This window comes from Vicugna pacos, chromosome 1, assembly GCF_048564905.1.
Source record: "Vicugna pacos chromosome 1, VicPac4, whole genome shotgun sequence".
Lineage (NCBI taxonomy): Eukaryota > Metazoa > Chordata > Mammalia > Artiodactyla > Camelidae > Vicugna > Vicugna pacos.
Window position 1 is genome coordinate 108595008 of NC_132987.1, and position 23199 is coordinate 108618206.

At 39.0% G+C, this 23199-nt stretch overlaps 1 protein-coding gene across 1 annotated transcript in view; it reads right to left on the minus strand.

The window, feature by feature from the left end:
* Positions 1–1299: 1299 nt before the first annotated feature.
* The window catches only part of CYYR1 (cysteine and tyrosine rich 1), a 98283-nt gene continuing 76383 nt past the window's right edge, over positions 1300–23199 (minus strand). Inside the window, 2 exon segments of the mRNA XM_072968046.1 lie at positions 1300–3719; positions 16525–16682. Of these exon segments, the coding sequence (XP_072824147.1) occupies positions 3595–3719; positions 16525–16682 (283 nt within the window). The 3' untranslated portion in view covers positions 1300–3594.

Consider the following 23199-nt stretch of genomic DNA (forward strand, 5'->3'; position numbering starts at 1 on the left):
CTGAACCATCCCACACAGTGGGCTGCACTGAAAGAGCACAGAACTTACACAAGTTTAGCCACATTCCTTAGAGCTTGGGCCTGTCATCAGAAAAGAAGACCTGCACATTTCTGACAACTTCTGGTTGAGGATTTAATCGTCCTAAGAGATGAGTGGTGATGAGCAAGTTGCTCATGTGACTTTGGTGTTCTGTTGTTGGGTTGTTTAAATTAAGTTAAAAAATAAAGTAATAGCACCCAGAGTTCCATTATTGGATGGGCTCAGTCTCATCTGATGTGTGCCAGATGCTATGTCACCTACAGCCAAAAGTTGGCAAAAGGGGTTTGGCTAAACGAGGACATGTTGGAGTAAGTGGATGGGCAGTTGAGTGCTGCTTGAAACAACGGGGGAGAACATCTCAGTGCTGCATCTTAGGACGATGCGGGTGGCTCTGGACGTCCCTGTAATGGCTTTTAGAGCTGAGTGGGGTGGCTGCAAAGTTGATTAGACTCAGAACAGGCTGTGGGCCTGACTGACCAACTCCCGGGCCAGGTCCAGGGTCTCTCCTCCACCGTCAGCCCATCCACTCTTGTGATAGCTTCCCCATCCCTGGTTCTGATGAGAGCGTGGCTGGGCCTCTCACTGCTCACGGGTTCTCAAGGAGACCACAGCCTTGCTTCCATAGCGATGGCCCCTTCACACACATTTCTGAAGGATGTTACAATTAACCGACAAAGTCTTCAGTTTCTCCTGGGCTTTCTCTTCAACTCCTGCCTGCTGCCTATTCAAAGAGGATTTTTCTAGAGCAGCCCTGCCTGGTAAGGTAGCCACTGGCCACATGAGGCGATGTAGCACTTGAAATGTGGCCAGGGAGACCGAGGAATTAAATTTGTGATTTATTCTAACTTAAATTCATTTAAATTTCCATAACCATATGTAGCTGGTGGCTAATGTGTTGGACAGCACAGTTCTAGAGGCTGTCATCCTTATGTTATTCTTTTGTCAACTTATTTTTGGCTAACATTTATAGAACATTTTCTATGTGCCAGGCACAACACATAGAGTGTTGTGTGCAGTCATCCAATTTTCACAAAACCTGATGAAGTCGATTCTATTATTTACATTTTCCAGAGCAGAAAGTTGAATTTTCGAGAGATGAAGAAGTCTGCCTCAAATCATACAGGCAGGAGACAGGATTCAAAATAAAGTTTAGTCGACTTCAGTCCTGTGTGTCCTGTACAGAGGCATGAGGCTAAGTCGGCAGAAATGGAGGGGCGAACAAAACAGACGCAAGACAGTGTGAACTATAACTCTTGTTAAAATGGGTTATTTCATTTTATTGCTTATTGTAAACACTTTGGCCACAGCAAATACATTAGTTTTTAAATAAATGTAACTGAAAGCTTTCACACCATGGACTGTTTTCCCCCAAGATGTATCATCTATGAAAATAATCAGTGAACTCCAAAAGTCTGTCCCGATATTGTGCACATTTATGCTATCATGACTCTAAATACAAACAGTAAACATACTCATCTATTGTAGGCCTGTGGGTTTGTGATGTGCCTTAAGGGACGCCATAAAACAACTCAAAGAAGAGAGATGGTGTGGACTGTAATAGCTCCTGTGTGGGTAATGTTTGCAGAACACAGGAGGTACGCAATAAACATTTTTTGACAGCGAAGATGATGAGAATTCAATTTCTGCTGGACTTTTCCTCTCCATTTTTCTTAAGGAATATATGGCACACTGGGAAGCATCCTTCTGAATGTCACAGAAGCCCTGGCACTTTGAGTTGTGTAGCTGCGGTGTAATTGGGTCTGATCACACTTGCAGAAGAGAGATAAATTAAAGCATATGTGCTGCTAAAACTGTGCTAAAATCTCAGTTACTAGGATAAGCTGGAATGCCCGAATGCTCTCTGTCTTTATAAGCAAGAAAATCATCAGTGCCTAACAATCAAGCAAGTCGTACTAAACAAATCGAGCTTTCAGATCTCACTGGCAGTTAGACCGTATTTCAGTCAACGTATCTGAAAGTAAAAGATGCTACTTACATTAACTACTGAGTTTCCTAACTACAGGGACAGAGCTATAATTTTTTTTCCCTTAAGACATTTCTTTTAATCGTTTTTTTCAGCAAAATTCTTAGCATCATTTTGAGATTTCCCTGAATGATGATGATGATGTTAGATTAAACATTTTAAGTCTAATTGCAAAATGACACGCACATTTGACCATCTATCCCCAGTATTTTCTCAATGTACACTTTAAAATACATGAAAGGACCCCACATAAAAATAGAAATGTTAAGGTCACTTGCAGCAAAGTATGGCATATTAGAATTATTTATTAAAAGCTTCTACACCTAGAGGTAGGCACTTCATAAAATTTGGATTTTGGCAAAAGGCAACCGTTTGATGTCAATATCTTACTTTTCCACTAACCATATAACTTTTTTCAAGAGAATAGATTATTAAAATATTATAAGAGAAATGGAAATTTGTCTAAACTACGTATGAATGGAGTTTCGCAGAGCAGAATTCAAACTTCATTTTTTCCCCTCTTCGTATATCTTCCTGGTCAAGTTCTGAGATTTTTACCCCTTGATGTAAATTCCCAAGGGAATATCTGGGTTCTTGTATTTTTATCTGGAATAAAGCACTTGTTGCTTGTGGAACTTGCTACAAATCTTTTTTTTCACAGTTGGAATAACCTGTATCATAACAGACTAAATAAAGTTGGATGAGTTTTAAGTGACTAGCACTGAAGAGTTCTTGGCTTCAAGCAACTGTGACGGCCCCTTGATTTTAAGTCTCAATTTAAATAGAGAAGATTCAACCATTCCTGTTGATTTCATTCTTGGTGACATAGAAACTCACCCCACATCTACCTAAAACAGGAGCAGAATTTTAGGGGCCCAGTGAACCCATCTGCCATTTGATTTCACCATCCCTTCTAGAGAGTGTCTCTACCAGATAGGTTTGAAGTCAGGTTTGAAGTCTTGGTGACGGGGAGCTTCACAACACACTCTCGTCAAGAAGAAAGCTCCAACTGTCCGTTCTGATATTGAAATCAAAGTTCCCTTCCTGTCAGTTTGATCCAGTGCTTCCAGCAGTATAAGGCACACAGTAGGCTCTCAGGCACTTGATCTGCATTTGTTGAAGACAAAAAAAAAAAAGACTGAATACTTCTAGTTCTGGCTTTTAAGGCTGCACAGAATGGAATTGTTTCCTTAAATAGTCCAGGCTCTGCTCTTACAGAAATCTTCTCTCTCTCTCTTTTTAGGAGCACTACTGCCATTTTCTTCACCGGTTCTTTAAGAAACATGAATTTCAAATGTCTTGTGTATCCATTACTCTTTTCTGAGTGAGCTTATGTTGATCAAGTAGATCTTTTCAGATGTGGTCCCACTGAACCAAGCATAATACTCCTGATGAGATCAGCCCTGAGTGGGGCAGAAAGCTGTATCTGTTAGCCTGGGCAATCCACTCGACGTATTATCTGACCCCAAAGAGTATTCTTTAGGGCAGTTCTTTCCTGTCTGCTTCTGAGTAGAGGCATTTTATTCCGGGCAAGAGCTCTGATTGGCACATACTCTGTTCTGGGAGAAGGATTACTTCCTTGAGTTTCCAGGATAAGGAGGGGGTGGAGAACGCTGTGCTGGGCTGGGGGAGTATGGAGGAGGCAGGTCTGCACAGTACTCCATCTCATGGTCGTAACTGTAGGGGGGCGGTGCTACTGGAAAAGAAAAGGAAAAAGGCATCAGGCATGTAGCAGTAATTGGGCGTCTACTACATGTAAGCCATTGGGTTGGGCACTTTGGGGGAGGACAGCATTTTTGCCTCCAATAATCATAGTTTTCTCAGGCTGAGGATACCTATGTATGAAAGGCCAAGTGCTATAATAAAAGGTGATACTGGCCAAAGTATTTAGAATTGGTGGCTTAGCGCAAGTTTCTTGGGAAGATCATGGTGACGGGGAACAGAGAAGGGGCTAGAAGGATAAATTCAAGTTTGAGCAAAAGCACTGAAGCAAGAGAGGCTTTTGTTCAAAGCAAAAAGTACATGGAGGAAGGGGAGGGGCATAGCTCAGTGGTAGAGTGTGCACAGCATGCACGAGGTCCTGGGTTCAGTCCCCAGTACCTCCATACAAAAACTAAATCAGTAAACCTAATGACTTCCCCCTCCAAATTTCAAAAAATGGAAATGAAATAATCATTTAAAAAGCACATGGAGGAGAGAAATGGGAAAAGCTGCTGAGGAATCTGATTGTATCACCATCAAGGTGGGCTTTTAACAAGTTGATTGAATTATTTTTATACAATTTTTAAAGGTTATGCTCCACTTACAATTATTATGAAATATTGGCTCTCTCCCTCATGCTGTACAATATAGGGGTGGGGAGTGGGAGGCACAGACATGGGGGATAAGATGGGCTGTAAGCACAGTGGCTCTGACTGTCATGTAAGGGGTGTGTGGTGTGCAGCTGTGAGAGGTTTTGAACAGGCTAGGGACTATGCTTTAGGAAGGCAACTCTCTCAGCAGCATGGACTGAGGGGGACAAAGAGAAAGTCAGACAACGTAGTAGCCCATGTGAGGGCTTATACGGGATTCATGGAATCTGGGGGTGGGGCTTACAGGAGCCCTTGAGCAGCTGAGTGCTTGGTGATGACTGGGTAGATGGAGAAAGGGGTAGGAAGCGTTACGGAAACGACAGGCCAGTCAAGAAACAAGCACCACTCGGAGGGTTGGAGTACTCAGATGTATTACGCCGGCGGGCTCAGAGGGGCTTCTGCTCCGAAGCTCTGAGCACCTCCAAGACGTGGGCATGAGGTTTTATAGGGTAAAGTACAAGCTTGGGGTATTTGGCCAATAGGCATGGAACAGCTTTAGCAGCATTATCATCACAAAGGTGGAGGCGGGGAGGCAGCAAACCAACATTCCAAAGCCAGATATGTATCTTTGGAAATCCAGCTGGCTAGCAAAAAAACATAACAGCAAACCAACACTTAATTAACTTAGATTTACAAGTTAGTCCAGCAGAACTCAGATCAGTATTCCAATACTTAGACTTGGAGTTATCTTGTTAGCCCAGCCCAGCCTCTCCTTCACATTCCTAGACCTGTGAGTTATCTTGTTAGACCAGCCCGGCTTTTCCTTCGCAGAAGTAAGAAGATGTCGTGGTATTGGGCACCTGGTACTGGGCTCCCATAACCTGGTGGTGGAGCCATTACAGAAATAAGAAAAAAAAAAATAAGGGAGGACAAACAGGCTTCCAAATGAGGATGGAGAATTTAGTTTTCTAAATCTTAATTGAAAAAAATTTCTTTAATTTTTTTATAGTAATACATGTCAATATGTTTTACAATCACATTTAACGCATTTTATTACAATTATGTATGGATGTCTATTTTGTAGTCATCTTCACGCCGTCTCCAGGGTTGGAAGACAGTTACTCCTTTTTTAATTTTTTTTTTTTTGGTAGGGACAGTAATTAGGTTTATTTATCTGTTTATTTAATGGGGTACTGGGGATTGAGCCCGGGACCTCGTGCGTGCTAAGAGTAGATGAATTATCAGCAGATCATGATTCTGTTAGAGCAGGCAGACAGCTAGATATGAGCAGAGAAAGAGGGATGCAGGCCAAATGGCAGGAATTGGACAGAAAAGAGAGACACAGACCAAATGCAGGAAACCATACATCATGTAAGCACCAGGGGTCCCTGAGCAGAGAAAGCAAAGCAGGAACCTCTGGGCTGATAAGTGGTCACACCTCTGGGGGTGATAAGCAGCCCAGAGGCCAACAAAGAAAGATGGGAAAAGGAAGGAATCTCCATTGTCCAAATGTAACCTTTTGCTTATTATGCCCTCATTTCAATAAAATTAGCCTTGCAGATCAGAAGTACCCATCCAATGCCATGACACTTCCAATCCAGACTAAATAAGGACAAAAATCCCTCCTCCCTTTGGGAAGGTGGAGTTGGGATGAAAATCAGGGAATATGACCCCAAACCCTTCCCTCCCCAATGAATATTCTGCGCATTCAGTTTTACACCCTATGTATCCAACTTGCCAAAGAAACTCGGGGCAGCTGCTCACCTGAGCCTGCCCGCTCTCCCCTTGAGAGTGTGCTATCTTATCCCTTAATAAATCCTCACTTTACTCTCTTACTCTACTCTGCATCTTGTCTCTGAATTCTTTCTGGGCCAGGACAAGAACCTGGGACACCGGTTACATCTACTGGCAAAAATTCTAGTCGGAAGTTGACATGTCTGAATGGCTTACTGTGAAACGTAGCCTAAACCATAGTGTCATGATAACACAGATAAATGGCCAAGCTTTTATTTATTTATTTTAATTTACATTTTGTTCAGTTTTATTTTTACATTAAAGGTTTTAGTTAATTTAAAACTTGTATTTGTCTGTGGCTTGACATAGACATCTATTGAAAGCTTCTGTCCACTAGAAACATTTTCTTTAAAATGTTTTCTTTACATATTTTATCTAAAAAGTTAATTTTGCACATATGGAAACTCAATCCCATTATTATTCCTTAAAACATGTTATTAAAAATAAACATGTTTACTTCCCTGTTGAAAACTCTTCAATTGCTAACAATATCAGTTACAATAAAATCTAAATGGCCAATCTTCTAAATTAAGAATTGCAGCAAAGAACAAGGAACATTTCAACAAATTTATCTCTAAAATGTCTTCTAAATTGCGCTCTTACTAAAAAGGTGATGGTAGTGTTCTGATCAGCACGCCTGTATAAACACAGGGTTTTGCCTTGTATGCAAACACAAACTATGTTTCTTCTGGGTCCCTTTAACTTGGTTCTCTTTATCAGGAGCTTGGTCAGTTGAACCATTTACTGATCTGCCTATACTCAGGGATTTGAGAAAGCAGAATTGAGTCCCTGAGATAAGAGGAAGATGGAGACACAGAACTGGGTGGGATGTCCTCGAGGGATGCTGTAGTGAGCAAAGGCTTTGCAAGTCTTTTGTGGGCTGAGCAACTTCAGGATTCACAGCTGAGGACACAGCCCTGGAGAGAAAGCAGCAATGATGTATGCAGTTTTCCACTGCTGCTTTAGACCCTGAGAGGCTGGGCCATTCCAAGCTTTCTTTCCCATAAGAAAACAAAATAACTCCTGTGGAGTCTAAATATACACTCCCTCTGCATTACACCCACTCCTTTGCTTCATTATATCTAGGAAGACTAGGACAAAGAGATTTATAACAAACTTCATCCAAGCCAAGAAAGGCAGCCTCCACATAAAACAGGAACTTACATCTGGAGACCCACTGAACTGTTACTTATAAGCATGTGGCTCTAAGTTGTTTTTATGTTGAAGCTTTTTCCTGCCTCCCACTCGAGGAGCACACACCAGATGACTCTACAGATTGACTCTGCCTCGTTCTCTGTCATGAAGCTGCGGTGTGTCTTTATGCTTCAGTAACAAAGCCTTTATATTTTGCCATCTGCATATAAAAGTGGCTGGAGGACATTTCAGTGAGATTCCCTATGGTTTATACAGCTGCATGTTGAACATGAAAATCTAAGATATGAAACAGTGTTCTTTCATTCAGATGGCCTTTGAATTCTGATAAAGTGATAAAATAATGCTGAAGAGCAGTGTTTAGAGGACCATCCACCATGAAATAAACATGGCACATCTTTTACAGTACCAGCTACTGGAAGGCATTCTGAAATAATACTTGTATACCTGTGGAATGTGCTACCTTTTCCTACAGGTAAACAGGTTTCAGTAGGAAGTAAACTTTTCAAGGTACCAATTTTAGAATTGCTGATTAACTCGGGCGGTTTTGTCTGTCCTTAAAGGTCAAATCATCTTTGAAAGATGTATGGATGCAGCTGGAGATACGGTCCCTTTGAAATTCTTTCATAACCAGTAATTCCACTTCTCTGATTTACAGAGGGCAAATATGCCATTTATTACTAACATCAATATGATTGTTTGGACTATTACAACATTGAGGGATGCTATGAAATTCATAGAAGAAAGTATTTTTTACCTACTCAGGTTGAGGTGGGAAACCACATAAAAAGACCGGCAGGACCCTCAGGCAGGGCCACTACTCTCCTGCCAGCACCATCCGGTTCCCTGGCCCAGAGGCTTTGTCTCATTTTTTGCCTCTGAAATGGCTTACTTACCCCTAAAATTCTATTGGTTTCCTTAGCTTATTCCTGACTGGTTATTTCCCACAATCCTCATTGGTTATTTCCTTCACTCCTGATTGGTTCATTTCCCTAACTTCTGATTGGTCCATTTGTAGTACTTTATTTGTATGGATCTCACTCCTGATTGGTTATTTCTCTCCTTCCTGATTGGTCCATTTCTACAAAGCTTGTTCCTAATTAGTCAACTTTTGTTATACCTTATTTGCATATGATGTTGCAAATTGTAAACTGGCAGCCTATAAAAGCCTGTGTAAACCTACAGACAGGGTCCAAAGCTTGGGGTGTTAACTCCTCTGGGCTGGCTTGTGCAATAAAACTGAGTTCTCCAACTCTCAGAGTGCTGCTTGGTCTCTCGCCCAGATCCAGGTTGCTGTCACAACTGAGCTGTAACACATTTTTTCTGCAAAAAGGTCAACATCTCTAAAGCAAATGTAAAGGTAAGGTGCACTGTGTTATCAAACTTGTACAACAGTATTTTATAAAATGTGGAAACTGAGGAAAATCATCCATAATTTCATCACCACAATTTAACAAACAATCTTTACCTACTCCCTTCTAGTCATTTGTGTACTGATATCCTTGTAGGCATGTAAAATGGTCTATGCTTTTTCACTTTGTATTGTAACTTAGCGTTTTTCATTCTGATTCATCTTCATGAACTTTCTTTTTAACAGCTGCATTTTACACCACTGATGATACACTTATTTTTAGATTAACACTTTTTTTATCCTTATAAATAATGGAATGACAAACATCTTTCCACACAGAGACTTTTTTTCTATTACTTCAAATTCATTTTTTAGAATAGAATTCTAGGAATCTTCTAACTGGCTACCATTTAATGTTTTGGTAATTTAATAGTTAAAAAAAGTCACTATTACAATAGCTCCTTATTTTACATTTCTTTGATAGTGGTGAGGTTTGACATTGTCCTCCGTCTTGTTTATTATTTGTAATTCATACTGTGTGTGTTTTCTTTTTTTTTTTTTGGTTTGTTTTGGGCTGATAATTTACAAATTGGGATCTTAATTAGCATTAAGATAACAAGATATAAACAAGTGTACAAAGTTATACATCTTTTCTGTATATCCTTCTAAAAATAGCTCTTTGTCAAGATGGTTAGTTGTTATTTTTGCCTTACTGACATAGTGAAGTTTAAAACTGTCTCTCACAAAACACATGATTCTTCATCTTTTTGATCTCTTCTGTGTGGTTTCCGAGGTTAAAAATGTATCTTCTTTTTCAGGCATCTGATGCATAACCTATCTTTTTCTGAGCTTTTCCATGTAAATTTATATATTTGGGGTGTTCTTACATCTGTTATTTTATTTGGTGTAATTTTCTTTGAAGCTTTTTTTTTTTTTGTTGAAGTTTTAAATTTTGGTTAAGCCAAATTATCAAAATGTGGCCTCTTAATTCTCACTTTTCACATTGTTTTGTCATCTCTCCTTTAAATTGTGTAAAATTTTAATCTACTTGTTCTGTTCCAATGACCAAGGCATATCTTTTTTTTTTTAACCACAAATACCTGATTTTAATTATTATTGATTGTAAATAGTTTTACTGCCTGGTAGGACAGGTGAAATCTCATGACTTTTTCTTTTTTAACCTGTATTTTTTTAAATTTACTTTTTTCAATTGAGACATAGTTGACATGTAACACTGTGTAACTTCAAGGTGTTCAGTGTGTTGATCTGATAGTTATATATGGTAGTATGATTACCACCGGTTAAATTAATCACACAGGGAGGTTGTTAGACGGTACTGACTCTAATGGAGAGGTGGTGTCTATGTAAGCAAGCCAAAATCTAAGCTGCAAGTGCCTCAAATTTACAAAACAAAAACACTCAGGACAGCCAATCACAAACAGCCAACTAGGCTAATGTAAGCTAAAGCAAATCAAATAATTTCCTTTTGTTGCTTCCATGCGTTCTCTCTATAAGGCAGGGCGCTGCTAACCACTTTAGGTTAGGTGTTACCCTATTTTTGCTCAAATAAACTCTTAAACATTAACAAATATGCCTCAGTTTATCTTTTAACACCCCTCCGCATTTGCTGACACTTCTGTCACTCATGACTTACTTTAAAAGACAACTTCTAATATTATTAGTAGGAGCAGACCTTCTCCTGACCTCTCCCCAAACCCCACCACTCACTGTTCGCCTGCCCCCACTCAGAGCAGAGGCCCAGAGGGCTCTTGGCAAGACGCGTCCCGCCTCCCTGCGCCCCTGCGCCCCCCACCCGCAGATGCAGGCCCGCCCCCCACACCCCCCTAAAATCGCCCAAGAGGCAACTCCGGAAGCGCTGACGTCGTTAGAACCTTCCTCTCAGATACTATCAGACACGTCCAGGCACGTTTCCATCCCGCTGTCACCCCGAGCAGGACGAGGTCACCTTCATTGTAGATCTTTCACTCTGGAAGCCTTTACATATCTGACCTAATTACCTTTCCAAGCTTTCCCCACCTGTGCTCAGTACAACATATAGTCTGTCATCAGAAAAGCCCTCTCTAAAATATGAGAACAAATATATGTGTGTATATGCATGACTGGGGCATTGTTCTGTACACCAGAAATTGACACGTTGTAATTGACTGTACTAAAGTTAAAAAAAAATACCACTAAGCCATTAAAAAAAAAAAAAGAAAAGCCCTTTCTCTAGCCTCACCCTCCTGTTATCCCTCTACACGTGACTCCAGTTCCGAATACAAGGAAGTTCTCTTGATTGTGTCTGTTTTCTCAGAGAAGTGACATCTCCATCATCTGCTGAGAGAAACGCTGAGGAGTTTTTTTTTTTTTTTTCTTTTTCTTTTTGCCTTTTGAGAAGAGAGACGAATGCATGAGGTAGTTATCTCAGGGAGCGAAAGGGAACCTTCGCTCTACCTCTCTATTGTGATTAAAATCTGATTTTCCGTGAGAGGGCAGCTTCCTCTGCAGCACTGTTAAATCAGATCTATTTTTTCTCCCACATCCTCCGTCCTGTGGGGCCAGGAGATGCACTGGGTGTTCCCTGTGATTCTCATACCCATTTTTAAACAACTAAGTTCCCTCTTTAAAAGCGATTTGGTGAGATTAAATGAGATTATACTTCTTCCTACGCCCCCTTGTTATCAATATCTGTGGTCCTCTCTATGCTAAACTCTCACTGATTGAAGGTTTGGCATCAGGCCCATTAACTTTCTGTGCATCACGACTTCTGTTATCGTTCTCCGTGATTTCAACATCCACTTGTTGAAGAAAATTTCTAGCCCCAAGATGAAGCCACTCCTGCTCGGCTCCCACATCCGCAAACCAAAACTTAGATACTTTCATGTCCTGGTAAAGCTTTGCTTGATCAGAGACTCGGTGTGTCCCATCAGCTAATCCCCAAACGCCAAGCCAACCCTGAACTCTATACTTCACGTCCTGGTTCCTTCTTACCCCAAACAAGATTGACTGTGTGGCCCCAACCAATCAGACAGTTTCTATTTTTCTCTACTTCCTTCTTTATTCTTCATCCTATAAGAGCTCCCTGCCTTCTGCCCATTTTGCTGCTCTCCCCAGGACGACCATCCAATTCATGAAGTGTTAAGGTTTGTATCACCTAAATTGTCTTCTCTGATCAGTTCGTAACACATGTAACCTTGCCTCTCAGTCCCTTGGGCCTTTTGCCTTTAAAAATCTTTTTTTCACCCTTGTTGTAACCAATAATGGTATCACTTTGTAAATCTGATCACCACTTCTCATCTTTCTAGAATACACACATCCCATCTTGGACCAAATCTGGATTTCTGATTTACTGTTGGCATTAAACAAATTAATTTAAACTGATGTCACCTCTTTGCTGTCTACATGTCTTTCTTCATTCAGCTTAGATTTATGGTCCATCACTAAAATTATTTCTGTGCATCTATCAATTTGCTTATCTCTTTCTCTCCCGCATTGCCTGACAAAGCTCCAGTCCTGATTAAATCCAGCATTTTGGCTACCCCAGATCTGTTTCTAGGAGCTTAATGTGGTGAGAGAAAAATGCACAATTGTGCTGACTGATCTCACTTTAAATGCACGGCCATTTTCTGAAGGGTGACATTGACATTGTTTGGAAATGATGCACTGGGCATTTCACCACCCCTCCCTTCTCTGAGATTACTGTTTCATACTTTTTTCTTTCTCCTAACTACAAACACCTTCTCAAGCCACTTTCAGCATAAGACTTGCTTCTTATTTCACTAAGAAAATAGGTACAGTCGGAAGAGACCATCCTCACTTCACTAAGTCCTCTGCTGGGTCATGAGTTCAGGACACGTACTAATAAGGTTGCCCTCATTTGTGAAGTCGGTGATGCAAATGGAGTTTTGATTTCTTAGTGGAATATTTCGAAGAAACTTTAAAGACTACAAGCCAGTTATTTTGGATGTTCCTTGACTTAGGTTTGTCAGATAGTTTCTCAGGCTAAGATTCAGGCTACGAACTTCCGGCCAGATCACTACACAAACGAAGTTGTGTCATCGTCAAAGGAACACCCGAAGGTGCAAGACGTCCATCTTCCCTCTTTGCTGTTAATTCATTTTTACTTCCTCATCAAGATGTTGTCTATTTCTCCACTGTGTAATCACTCTTTTTCCTCTTGTAACTAACAAGGAATCTAGAGGTGCACACTTTAAAAGTTCCTTAGCAAACTTTCCCCCCTGATTTACCATTGATTGATGATTCTTGTCCTAAACTTTTTTTATGATGGTTTTAAAATGATGCTTTTTCCAGCTCCACAACTTCTTTCTACATACAACTTTTGGCATTTTTCTTTTAGCAAGAAACTCCCCTCTTTCTTCATTGATTATCTATCTATCTAGCTATTTATCTATCTATCTATCTATCTATCTATCTATCTATCTATCTATCTATCTATCTATCTATTACCTACCTACTTACCATTAGGGACTCAATAATGTACTTCAAATCTCAATTTTCTTGATAGTATTGAAATCCCTTGTTTTCCTTTTGTTGCCATTTGATTTTTATCTCTTTGCCAAGCCTTTTCTTATGCTCTTTCTGTGTTATTTTGTAGTATTTTCTTTCATCTGTGTATCATCCAAAACGATTTTTTTAAAAGAGGGTTAACATAATTACTTTCTTTTGTTTATACTGAAGTTCTGGAAAATGGTGGAAATATAAGACTTGACAAATAATTCCTGTTTTCAGCCTGAGGGTTCTAAATATAGTTGTAATTAAGCAGAACATGGTTCATGCTGCCCAACATGCCAGGAATACAAAACTATTTTGAAAGGTCACTGTCCAACAAAGGGTTGGGCGTGGCAGAGAACGTTTACTTGGTAACCTCCTCCCAGTGCAGAGTAATAAAGTTCACTGTAGGGCTCCCCACAGAGAGCTTTCACCAAGGGATACGATAACCTGGACTAAATTATGTTCTACTCATTTATGTGGATGCCAGGCTGTAGGATTATATAATAACTTGAGTGGTTATTCAGTTATCACAGGGTTAATTAATTAATGTGAGTAAAACCACTTTCTATGTCCATAGACAAATGATTTTGAAAAGCATTCAGCATCACTCTGTGTTGTTTCCTGATCCTTTAAGTAACAGCTCAATTAGTGACTTTGAGAAGGAAATGAGAAGTAAGCAAACAAATTATGTTTGCAAAGTCCTAGTCTTTTTGCAGTAAAAAATGCCTCCACCATAAGGTTTATTATGTTTTTTGCATTATTCAGTTCCCAAAACAACACTTTTACTGAAAATGGATCAGCCAGTATAAATAATGCCACTAGAATAAAGTTTTTAAAAACACATTTCCATGCATGAAATAGAAACCTCAGATCCAAGAAAATACATCACATTAAAATATTTTGTATTTTCTAGTCTAATTTTATAAAAAATTTTTAAAATGTTTTAAGACTTGATTTTAACCGCACATTTTGATTGAGCAAACATGTGTCTGGAATGTTCTCTACAGAGTGCTTCACGTCTTCGCTCTGATTGATGTCTCCGTTGGACTGTCCTCTTTTGAGTTATGGATTGAACAGGTGAAATGGGGAGATGTGAAGAATAAAAAATAATTCCCCCTATTTTTTCCTTATACCATAGTTTTCACATAGTCTTCACATTCCTTATACCGTAGTCTTCACAACAATATCCTTAGTAAGTTGGGAAGATCAAAACTGTGAATTGCTTTTGTAGTGAGTAAAAGTGACAGATTTCAGGGTGGAATTTAATGTAAATTTTCTAAGTGTTGATGTAACTAAATCAGGTTTTTTTCAGGATGTTCTGCATCCACTCAGCCACGTCTGCTGAGTGGCCATCATGAGCCAGTTCTGGTCTCGTGTGCTTGGGATTGAAAGGTGAACAAAATTGATAACTACCCTTGCTTTATGGAGCCAGTGTTCTAGAAAGAGGGGGTGGACGATTAATATAAAAGTAACAATTAGGTGAACTAGGATGGTATCTTAGAAGATTAAGAGAAGCACTGGGCAAGAAAAGGAGAGGAAGGGCGACTGGGGTGCTGTGGGGAGGGCCACGTTACAATCTTCAGTGGGGTGATCAGGGAAGGCCTCATCCAGGAGGTGACCTTAGACAAAGACTCGGATTAAGTGAGGGACTTGGTGTTCTAGGCAAAGCCCAAAGATGAGGGGGTGCCCTGTGTGTTCACCAAACAGCCAGGAAAAAAGTGTGACTGGAGCCAGAGTGGGAAGAAAGAGAGCAAGGAAAAGAGACCAGAGAAATAAAAACAGGAGCCAATTCATACGTTGCCTTGTGGGCCTTGGTAAAAGATTTGTCTGATACTTTGGATAAAATGAGAAACCACTGTCTTTGACTCTACCTCTGGGGGAAATGGGGAGCCACTGCAAGATTTTGAGCAGAGGCGTGATTTGACACTGAATCATCTTAAATGGGTTCTGTCTGCTACTGTGTTTAGAATAGACCCCTGGGGGCCAGGAGTGGAGTCTGGGAGAGCCATTAGGATGTGATCCAGTAATGGAGGTGAGAGCTGATGGTGGCACCCATCAGAGAAGGAATGGTGCGAAGTCATCAGATACTGAATATATTCTGAAGATGGAGCTGAGAAGCTTTCCTAGTAGCTTGCATGTAGATGTGAGGGAAAGACAGAGAAGTCCAGGAGGATGCCAAGGTTTTTGGCCTGAGCTGTTGGAAGGCTGGAGACACCAACAGTTGAGACGGTAAAGGGTGAATGGAGGACTTGTGGTGGGGGATGATCAGAAGTACAACTTTAGACATGTTAAATCTGAGATATCACAGGCAGTGGGATCAGATGAATCTGAAATTCAGGAAAGAGGGTTGAAGTGGAGATATATAACTTTGGGAGGCATTTAACATATAAATGGTACTTAATAGCATGAGGTTAAATGCTGTAACCACAGAAGTAAGTGTAGATACAGGATAGAAGAAGACACAGGAGTGAGTCTTGAGACACTCTAACAAGGAGCTATTGGAGAAGAGAGAGGGCTGACAAACGAGGACAGGGGAAATGATCATTGTCACGTGCATCTGAAATTCTGAAATTTGCTCCCTCAAGCTAAAGATGATAGGGAAAAGTTAAGAGAAGAAAGAAGTTATTAGGAAATTGATACACAGGGCAGGCTGGATGTAGAAAGCACCATCTCCCTTTCTATAGGGACTGAGAGAGAGCACATGAGTGTGGATAGGAAATTATCTTCCTAAGGATGTGTTAAATGTAGAACTTGACTCCTTTTTATAAGACAAATTGTATGTATATAGATTGACTTAGAAAATGTTATTGAAATCATCTAAGGCAAAACACAGCATTTTGGTTATGAAGTCATATGTCTTCAATATATTTATATGTGGAAATTCCAGGAGATTCTCAACAAATACTCATCGAACTCTTCATAGATCACCTTTGCTTTTTGTTGGTAATTTTAATATTATGTTAAAAATGTTTTCTTTGTGTAAAGAGGACACATCAAAATTTCCTTCAATACTTTTTCTCAAGACATACATACTTATTGAGTCAGATGCCAGTTTATTCAGACATGTAACTTATACCTTATAATCATTTGTCAGAACTCACTGGCAGACAGACACAGTGGGTGCAAATTGTCTATTTCTCTTCACTATGGTTGATGGGCAATTGTAGTCAGTAAGACAACCACTGAAAATATGAACAACTTCAAATGGTAGGTAGGTTTTATTATGTGGATCTAAGTAACCTCCCCTGAAACTTAGAGCTTCAGTCTACATTAATTCAGAAATGCCCTACATCCTTGGAGGTTATTCCCATGAGAGTCTTTAATGTTTCTTCTGTCCCAGGAGCAGAACATAACTAACAAAAATGACCCTTCCTTGAGTAAGAGAAAGCAGTTTTGCTTACCAGGGTAGGAGGAGATGGCATTGATGTGGGTGGTCCTGATGACACCCACCCGAGTCCCACGGTTGTTTTTCATGCACATGCAGATGCATATGGCAATTCCAGCAATGACCCCCATGATGAATACGATTCCAAATACTATGCCAGCAATTGCTGTGCCCCTAAAAGGGAAAAGCAGAAGTATATTTATTGAAAAGGCTCTTAAGGATTCCTCAATCTTTCAAATACAGCTGCATGGCTATATAACACATGCCCCCTTCCAAATGTTCTTAAGGATAATGTTTAAAAAGACTCATGTTTTTAAGTTCTTGAAACGTGTCCCGTAAATTAGTCATTTCCTTTCCAGCATTTTCTCTGTTTCTCTTTCTTGACGCCTACCCTGAAATAAACCTCTGAGCCTCCTGCATATCTTCTCTAATTTTTTTTATTTCTGTTTTCTTGAACTACTTTCCGGGGAATGTCATTGATCTTGTCTTCCCAAGTTGTACTGAACTTTTAAATTTCAGCTATCATGTTTTTAACTTCCAGATTCTCTATCTTATTGTCTATTGCACCCACTTTTTTATAGATACCTTTTTTTTATGAATGCAATTTCTTCTATTAGTCTCTGACAGTCTTCATGATATATATATATATATGTATTTAACACTTTATCTACTATTTGCATTACCTATGTTCTGTTCTGTTCCTCTGTTTATTGATTGTTTATTCTGATCTGTTTCATGTTTGACACTTTCCTTACATGTCTAGTGATCCCTGAAGCTATTCCTGTGTAAAAAGATACTATATAATAATAGCTGGTTGGAAGTTCAGTGTGCAAAGCCAAAATTGGACAGGTGAACTCCACAGAAGAGGATTAATTGAGGTCAACTCCCACAGTGTTTTTCCTGTTCTTTTTTTTTTTTTTTTTCCCTTTGGAGCTGTTCATTTTACTCCTTAAAAGGATCCTCCAGTTTCACACTTGGGGAATATGAACTGGATTGCCAGTTTTCTGGAGTCTGAGGTTCTGTCCATGAGGGTATGAACTTTCACACAATCCTCATGCTTTCAGCTGGGAGACTCAGTCTCATTCTGCTGTGACAGAGGAGGCTTTCAGGATAGGTCTTCAGTAACAGAATCTTTGCGGTTTAAAAGCATGACTTCTAAAGCCAAACTGCCATGGTTCCAGCTGTAACTGGGTCAACTTGGGCACCTTGCTCAATGCCCCACTTTGCTTAGTGGTGAAATAAAGGTCAGCCTGGTGCTTATCTGACTCTCCTCCCAAATTTAATGTCACGAAATATCTATACTCTTGGATTCATCTGCCACATAAGTAAGTTCCTATTCTCAGTGCTATATAAACACCTGTCCTGGACTCTTCTAGGACAGGCCCATAATCTCTCATTCCAAACTCTTGGGACTAGACATGTCTCATAAGTCAGGAATTTTCAGATTTTCAAAAAGGATCGTAGTCCACACACCATATACTGCATGGTGCCCCACGGCCCACATCCCGAGCACAGCACACTTACATTTCCGCAGTAAAGTTGGGAATATTAACACTCGTGGATTACACAGAAACTATCAGAGAGTGCCAGTCTTGCCAATTGAATTATTTAAAACCTTTACTTTGCAGAATATTTTGAGGATTTCAGAACTGCAGATAAGGGACTGTGGATCTGTATTTATACCTTTCAGAAGAGATTTTCTCCTTATGACTTTACCCCATTCACTTAAAAAAGAAAAAAAAAAGCATACCATTAGGCATTCCTATAGGCTCCTTTAAAACATTTCCACATGCATTGTATCTTTTTTCATAAATTATGAAAGCAGGGCGGGAGGAGACATATTTGGATGGCCTGCTATTAGCAATTAAAGAATGGTAGAGTCTAGTTTAATAAACAAGTATTTTTAAGAAACAAGATTTATCAAAGGAGATAACTTGAAATTTAAAAAAAACTTAAAGTAATCTGGAAACCTTCTTATTGTAACTTTCAGGTCTCCATAAGATGAAATTGAAGGGCTTAACTTATGTTCCAGAAATAATCAATGGCCCAAGTATTCAGGCATAGAGTTTCCAAAGTATGTGTTATGAAAGCTAAGATATCAGATTGGGACAAATTTATATTCATTAATTCCTTTTTAAATAGAGAAAAGTAGAAAATCAGCCACATTTTGTTTGCTTGTTGGCAGCTCCAGCAAAAGCGTCTGTTCTTGAGGTCAGTAATGGGGTTGCAACTAATGTGTTCAATGAGTTTTCTGATTAAGTCATGATTTTAGTGTCCTTGATCCTTTGATACCCATTAGCAATTGGTATATTAAGACATGGCAAGTATAAAATTTATAGCATTATTTAAAAATAAACAGTAAGCTTCCAATATATAAATGATTTGGTTTAGTCAACTGTTGGAAAGAGAAAAGCTATTAATTTGAGAAGTTTGACATCATAAAATCCTTGAAAAAATTTAGAGAATGTATTTTTTTTAAAGAACGCATTACAAAGTTTCCGTATTTTCCTTTTTCTAAACTTTTATTTTGAAATAATTATAGATTCACAGGGAGTTGTAAAAATGGTACAGAGAGGTCCTGTGTATCACCCAGTTTCCCCCATGGTTACATCTTAGGTTACTAAAGTACAACATTAAACCCAGGACATCGGCCTTGGTATAAAGTACGTGTGGAGTTATGGGTCACTTTAACATGTGCATAGATTCATGCAACCACTATAGCAAGCAAGGTGCTATTACTTCACCACAAAATATTTCCCTCTTAGTCATACGCACCACCCCCAGCCCACTGTCAATAACCCTGGCACCATTCACCTGGTCTCCAGTTTTATAATTTTGTCATTTCAAGACTGTTACACAAATGGAATCGTATAGCATTTGACTTTCTGAAATGATCTTTTATCACTCAGCAGAAGCCCTGGGAAGCCATTCTGGCTTTTGTGTATAGCAGTACGTTCCTTTTTTATTACTGTGTCATATTTCACAGTATAGATATAACACAGTTTGTTTCTTTCGCCATTACTTATAGGACGTTTTGGTTATTTCCAGCTTTCGGTGTTCCAAATAAGCTGCTATGAGCAATCATGTACTAGTTTTTATATGGACATGAGTACTCATTTCTCTGGAATCAGAGTGGGCCTGCTAGGATACGTAAGCATTAAGTTCTATTTTAAAAGAAACTGCCAAAATGTTTTCCAAAGTGACTGCACTATTTTGCATTCCCACCAGCAGTGTATGAGAGATCCAGTTTCTATACATCCTTGCCAGCATTTGATATTGTCATTATTTTTCATTTTAGCTGTTTTACTAGGTGTGCAGTGATACTTCATTGTGATCCTAATTTACATTTCCCTTAGGCTAGTGAGGTTGAACATTTTTTCATGTTCCTATTTGCCATTCATATATCTTCTTCAGTGAAATGTCTCTTCATGTCTTTTATTCATATTCTAATTGGATTCTTTGCTTTTTTACTGTTGAATTTTTGAGAGTTCTTTATAATTTCTAGATATGAGACCCTTATCAGATAAGTAGTTTGTAAATATTTTCTCCCAGCCTGAGCTTGTCTTTTCATCTTCTTAAAAGAGTCTTTTGAAAGAGTAAATGTTTTTCATTTTAATGAAGTCCAACTTAGCATTTTTTTTTCTTAGAGATTGTGCTTCTGCTATGTCTAAGAACTCTTCACCAAGCCCCAGGTTCTGAAGATTTTCTCCTATGTTTCCTTCTAAAAGATTTATAGTTTTATATTTGACATTTAAACTTATGATCCATCTTGATTTAATCTTGTATATGGTGCCAGGTTTAGACTGAGGTTCATTTATTTTTCCCATGGATATGCAGCTGCGCTAGCACCGTTTATTGAAGACACTGTCCTTCTCCCATTGTATTGCTTTTGCACTTTTGTCAAAAATCAGCTGGTCATGCTGTTTGGAATTATTTCTAGGTTCTGTATATTTTCCTGCTGTTGGATGGGGTGTTTTATAAATGTGGTTAGATTATCTTAGTTGATGACACTGTTCAGTTCTTATAGACCCTTGTTGATTTTCTGTCTAGTTCTACTGATTGTTGGTGAAGGATGTTGAGATCTCCAATTATAATTTTGGATTTGTCTTTTTCTCCTTTTAGTTCGATCAGTTTGGCTCCATATATTTTGCAGCTTTTCTGCTCTGTCTAGAATTCCCTCTTGGCCTTTGCAGATAGGCATTGGGGTGGGGCTGTGTGTGTGTGTGTGTGTGTGTGTGTGTGTTTTCCTATGGTGTTTGGCTGTAGTCAAATCAGTCAAATTGTTATTGTCTGAAAGCTTTCTCTTTTGCTAGGCTGTCTCTTTCTGGGTCCAGTGGCTGGAGAGATCAGACTTTAGCTGGGGTTTTTATTGTCTGCTCCACTGCTGTCTATGGGTTGCTAACTTTTTATCTACAAATCTGGGCGAAATGAGGCAAAAAGAAAACCCAGGGAGCTCATGTTTGTGTTGATCTTCAGTCCACGAGGTTCCTAGCTGCTCTGCCTTCATCTCTTCACCTTTCAGAGTTTTCTTTGTTTTATGTACAACACCTAGGATTTTAAAGTCTTACTTAGAGGGAGGAACAGGGAAAAAGTACATCTACTCTGGAAAAATAAAATACTTCAATAAAAGGCATTATTTAAAATTGTAAAGTGATTTTTAAAGCACAATATATAAACATTTTTATAAAAGAGATAAAAATGGGATAAATATCTTTAAACCCATAGCTTTAATATTACTTGGGTTTTTAGGGAGAAAACACTGTGTCATTGGTGTGTGTGTGTATATATATATATATATATATATATACACACATATATATATATACACACATATATATATCTATCTATCTCCTATGATTCTGAACCTTTTCCTATGCATACTTAAAGTGTTCAGAAATCTTTAATACACACAAAAATTAAGCTAAACTTACCCACATTTATTAAACTATTATGGAACTATCACCCACAAAATTCTTTGTCTATAATGAAAGTATTTCCTAAAGGCACCTATTAATTCTTAAATCAAACCTGCAAGGGCATTTCTCTTGGGAGAAGAAAAGAACTATTAACTTCTTTTTGATGTTGTTAATTCTTTTTACTTAACTGCTGATTTCTTGGATTATAAAGCATAATTTGGGTAAATATGTATGCAAAGACAAATTTCTGTTTTCAGGAGGCCACTGCGACGCCTTTTATGGATTCTACAAAATTCCAGAAGTAATTACCTTTTCATGCTTTTAATAACTTCATGTGAACTTAGCATTAAACAAAAGCATTCAGTTTATTGGTTACATATAAGCATCACCAGGCCAAAAAAAAAAAAAAAGAAAATCCATGGGTGTATAAGCAAATTATTTTTTTTAACTATCCATTATAATTATTTATTATAGTGAATGACATTTTTCCAGTCAATTTGGCCCAGGAGTAGGCAGACTATGGCCATGGGCCAAATGGGATCCATTAGTTGTTTCAGTAAATAAAGTTTTCTCGGAACAAAGCCAAACCCATTTATTGACCTGTTGCTTGACTGCTTTGGTGCTATCCTGTCAAAGTTGAGTCGCTGTGACAGAGACCACATGGCCCACAAAGGCTAAAATATTTACCATCTAACCCTTTATAGAAAAAGTATACTGATCTCTGATTTAATTCCCTTGTAAATAAATTTATGTTGCCTTTCCTTAGATGACTTTTTCTAAAACGTTATGTCACTAATGATACTGTAACAAAGTAAGTGGTAATACAGGCAGGACAATTTGTATTGAAAATCTAACCTTCAGTGGTATTTGGAAGCTCTTTTAATTCCATTAATCAGAAACTCACAAGAATTGCAAGTTCTGAATATTCTTTTTGATGACCCTCACTAAAATTTATTTACTTTAGTGCCTTTCTGATGCTATTTCAATACAAAAATTACTCATGCTTTGTGGTATAATAAAAACAAGTATTTGGTCTTTGTCCCAGGATCCTGGCACACAGCTTTTAAAACCCTTAGAATCTTTGAAGAGATAAAAGTGTCTTTTGTATGCTAATGAGATGACTGGTGGTTGGGGCCTCCCTAAAATAGCTTTACGATAAGGGTTGGTCTCCAGAAAGACCAAAGCAGAATTAGAAGGTTGGATTTGTAGTCCCACTTCTCCCCTCCGGGCAAGGAGGCAGGGGCTGGAGACTGAGCTAATCACCAATGGCCAGTGATTTAATCAATCATGCCTACTCAGAAAACCTCCACAGAACACCTGCATGATGAGGTTCAGAGAGCTTCCAGGTTGGTGAACCTGGTGCTGGAAGGGTGGAGTGACGGTAGAGGGCACAGAACCTCTGGAAGCTCCAGGCTCCATCCCTAATACCTTGCCCTATTCATCTTTTCTATTTGGTTGTTCCTGGGTTGGGTCCTTTATAATCAACTGGTAATAGCAAGTAAAGCTTTTTCCTGAATCCTGTGAGTTGCTCAAGCAATTACTCAAACCCAAAGGAAGAGGTTGTGGGGAATCCTTGACTTCTGTAGCCAATTTGGATGGAAGTGTGAGTAACCTGGAGACTCAATACTCGTGACTGGCATCTGAAATGAGGGCAGTCTTATGAGACTGAACCCTTAAATCTGTGGAGTTAGCATCAGAATTACATTGAATTGTAGGACAACCAATTGATTTGAAAATTGGTTGGTGTCAAGAGAAAAGACAGCCCACTGCTTTCC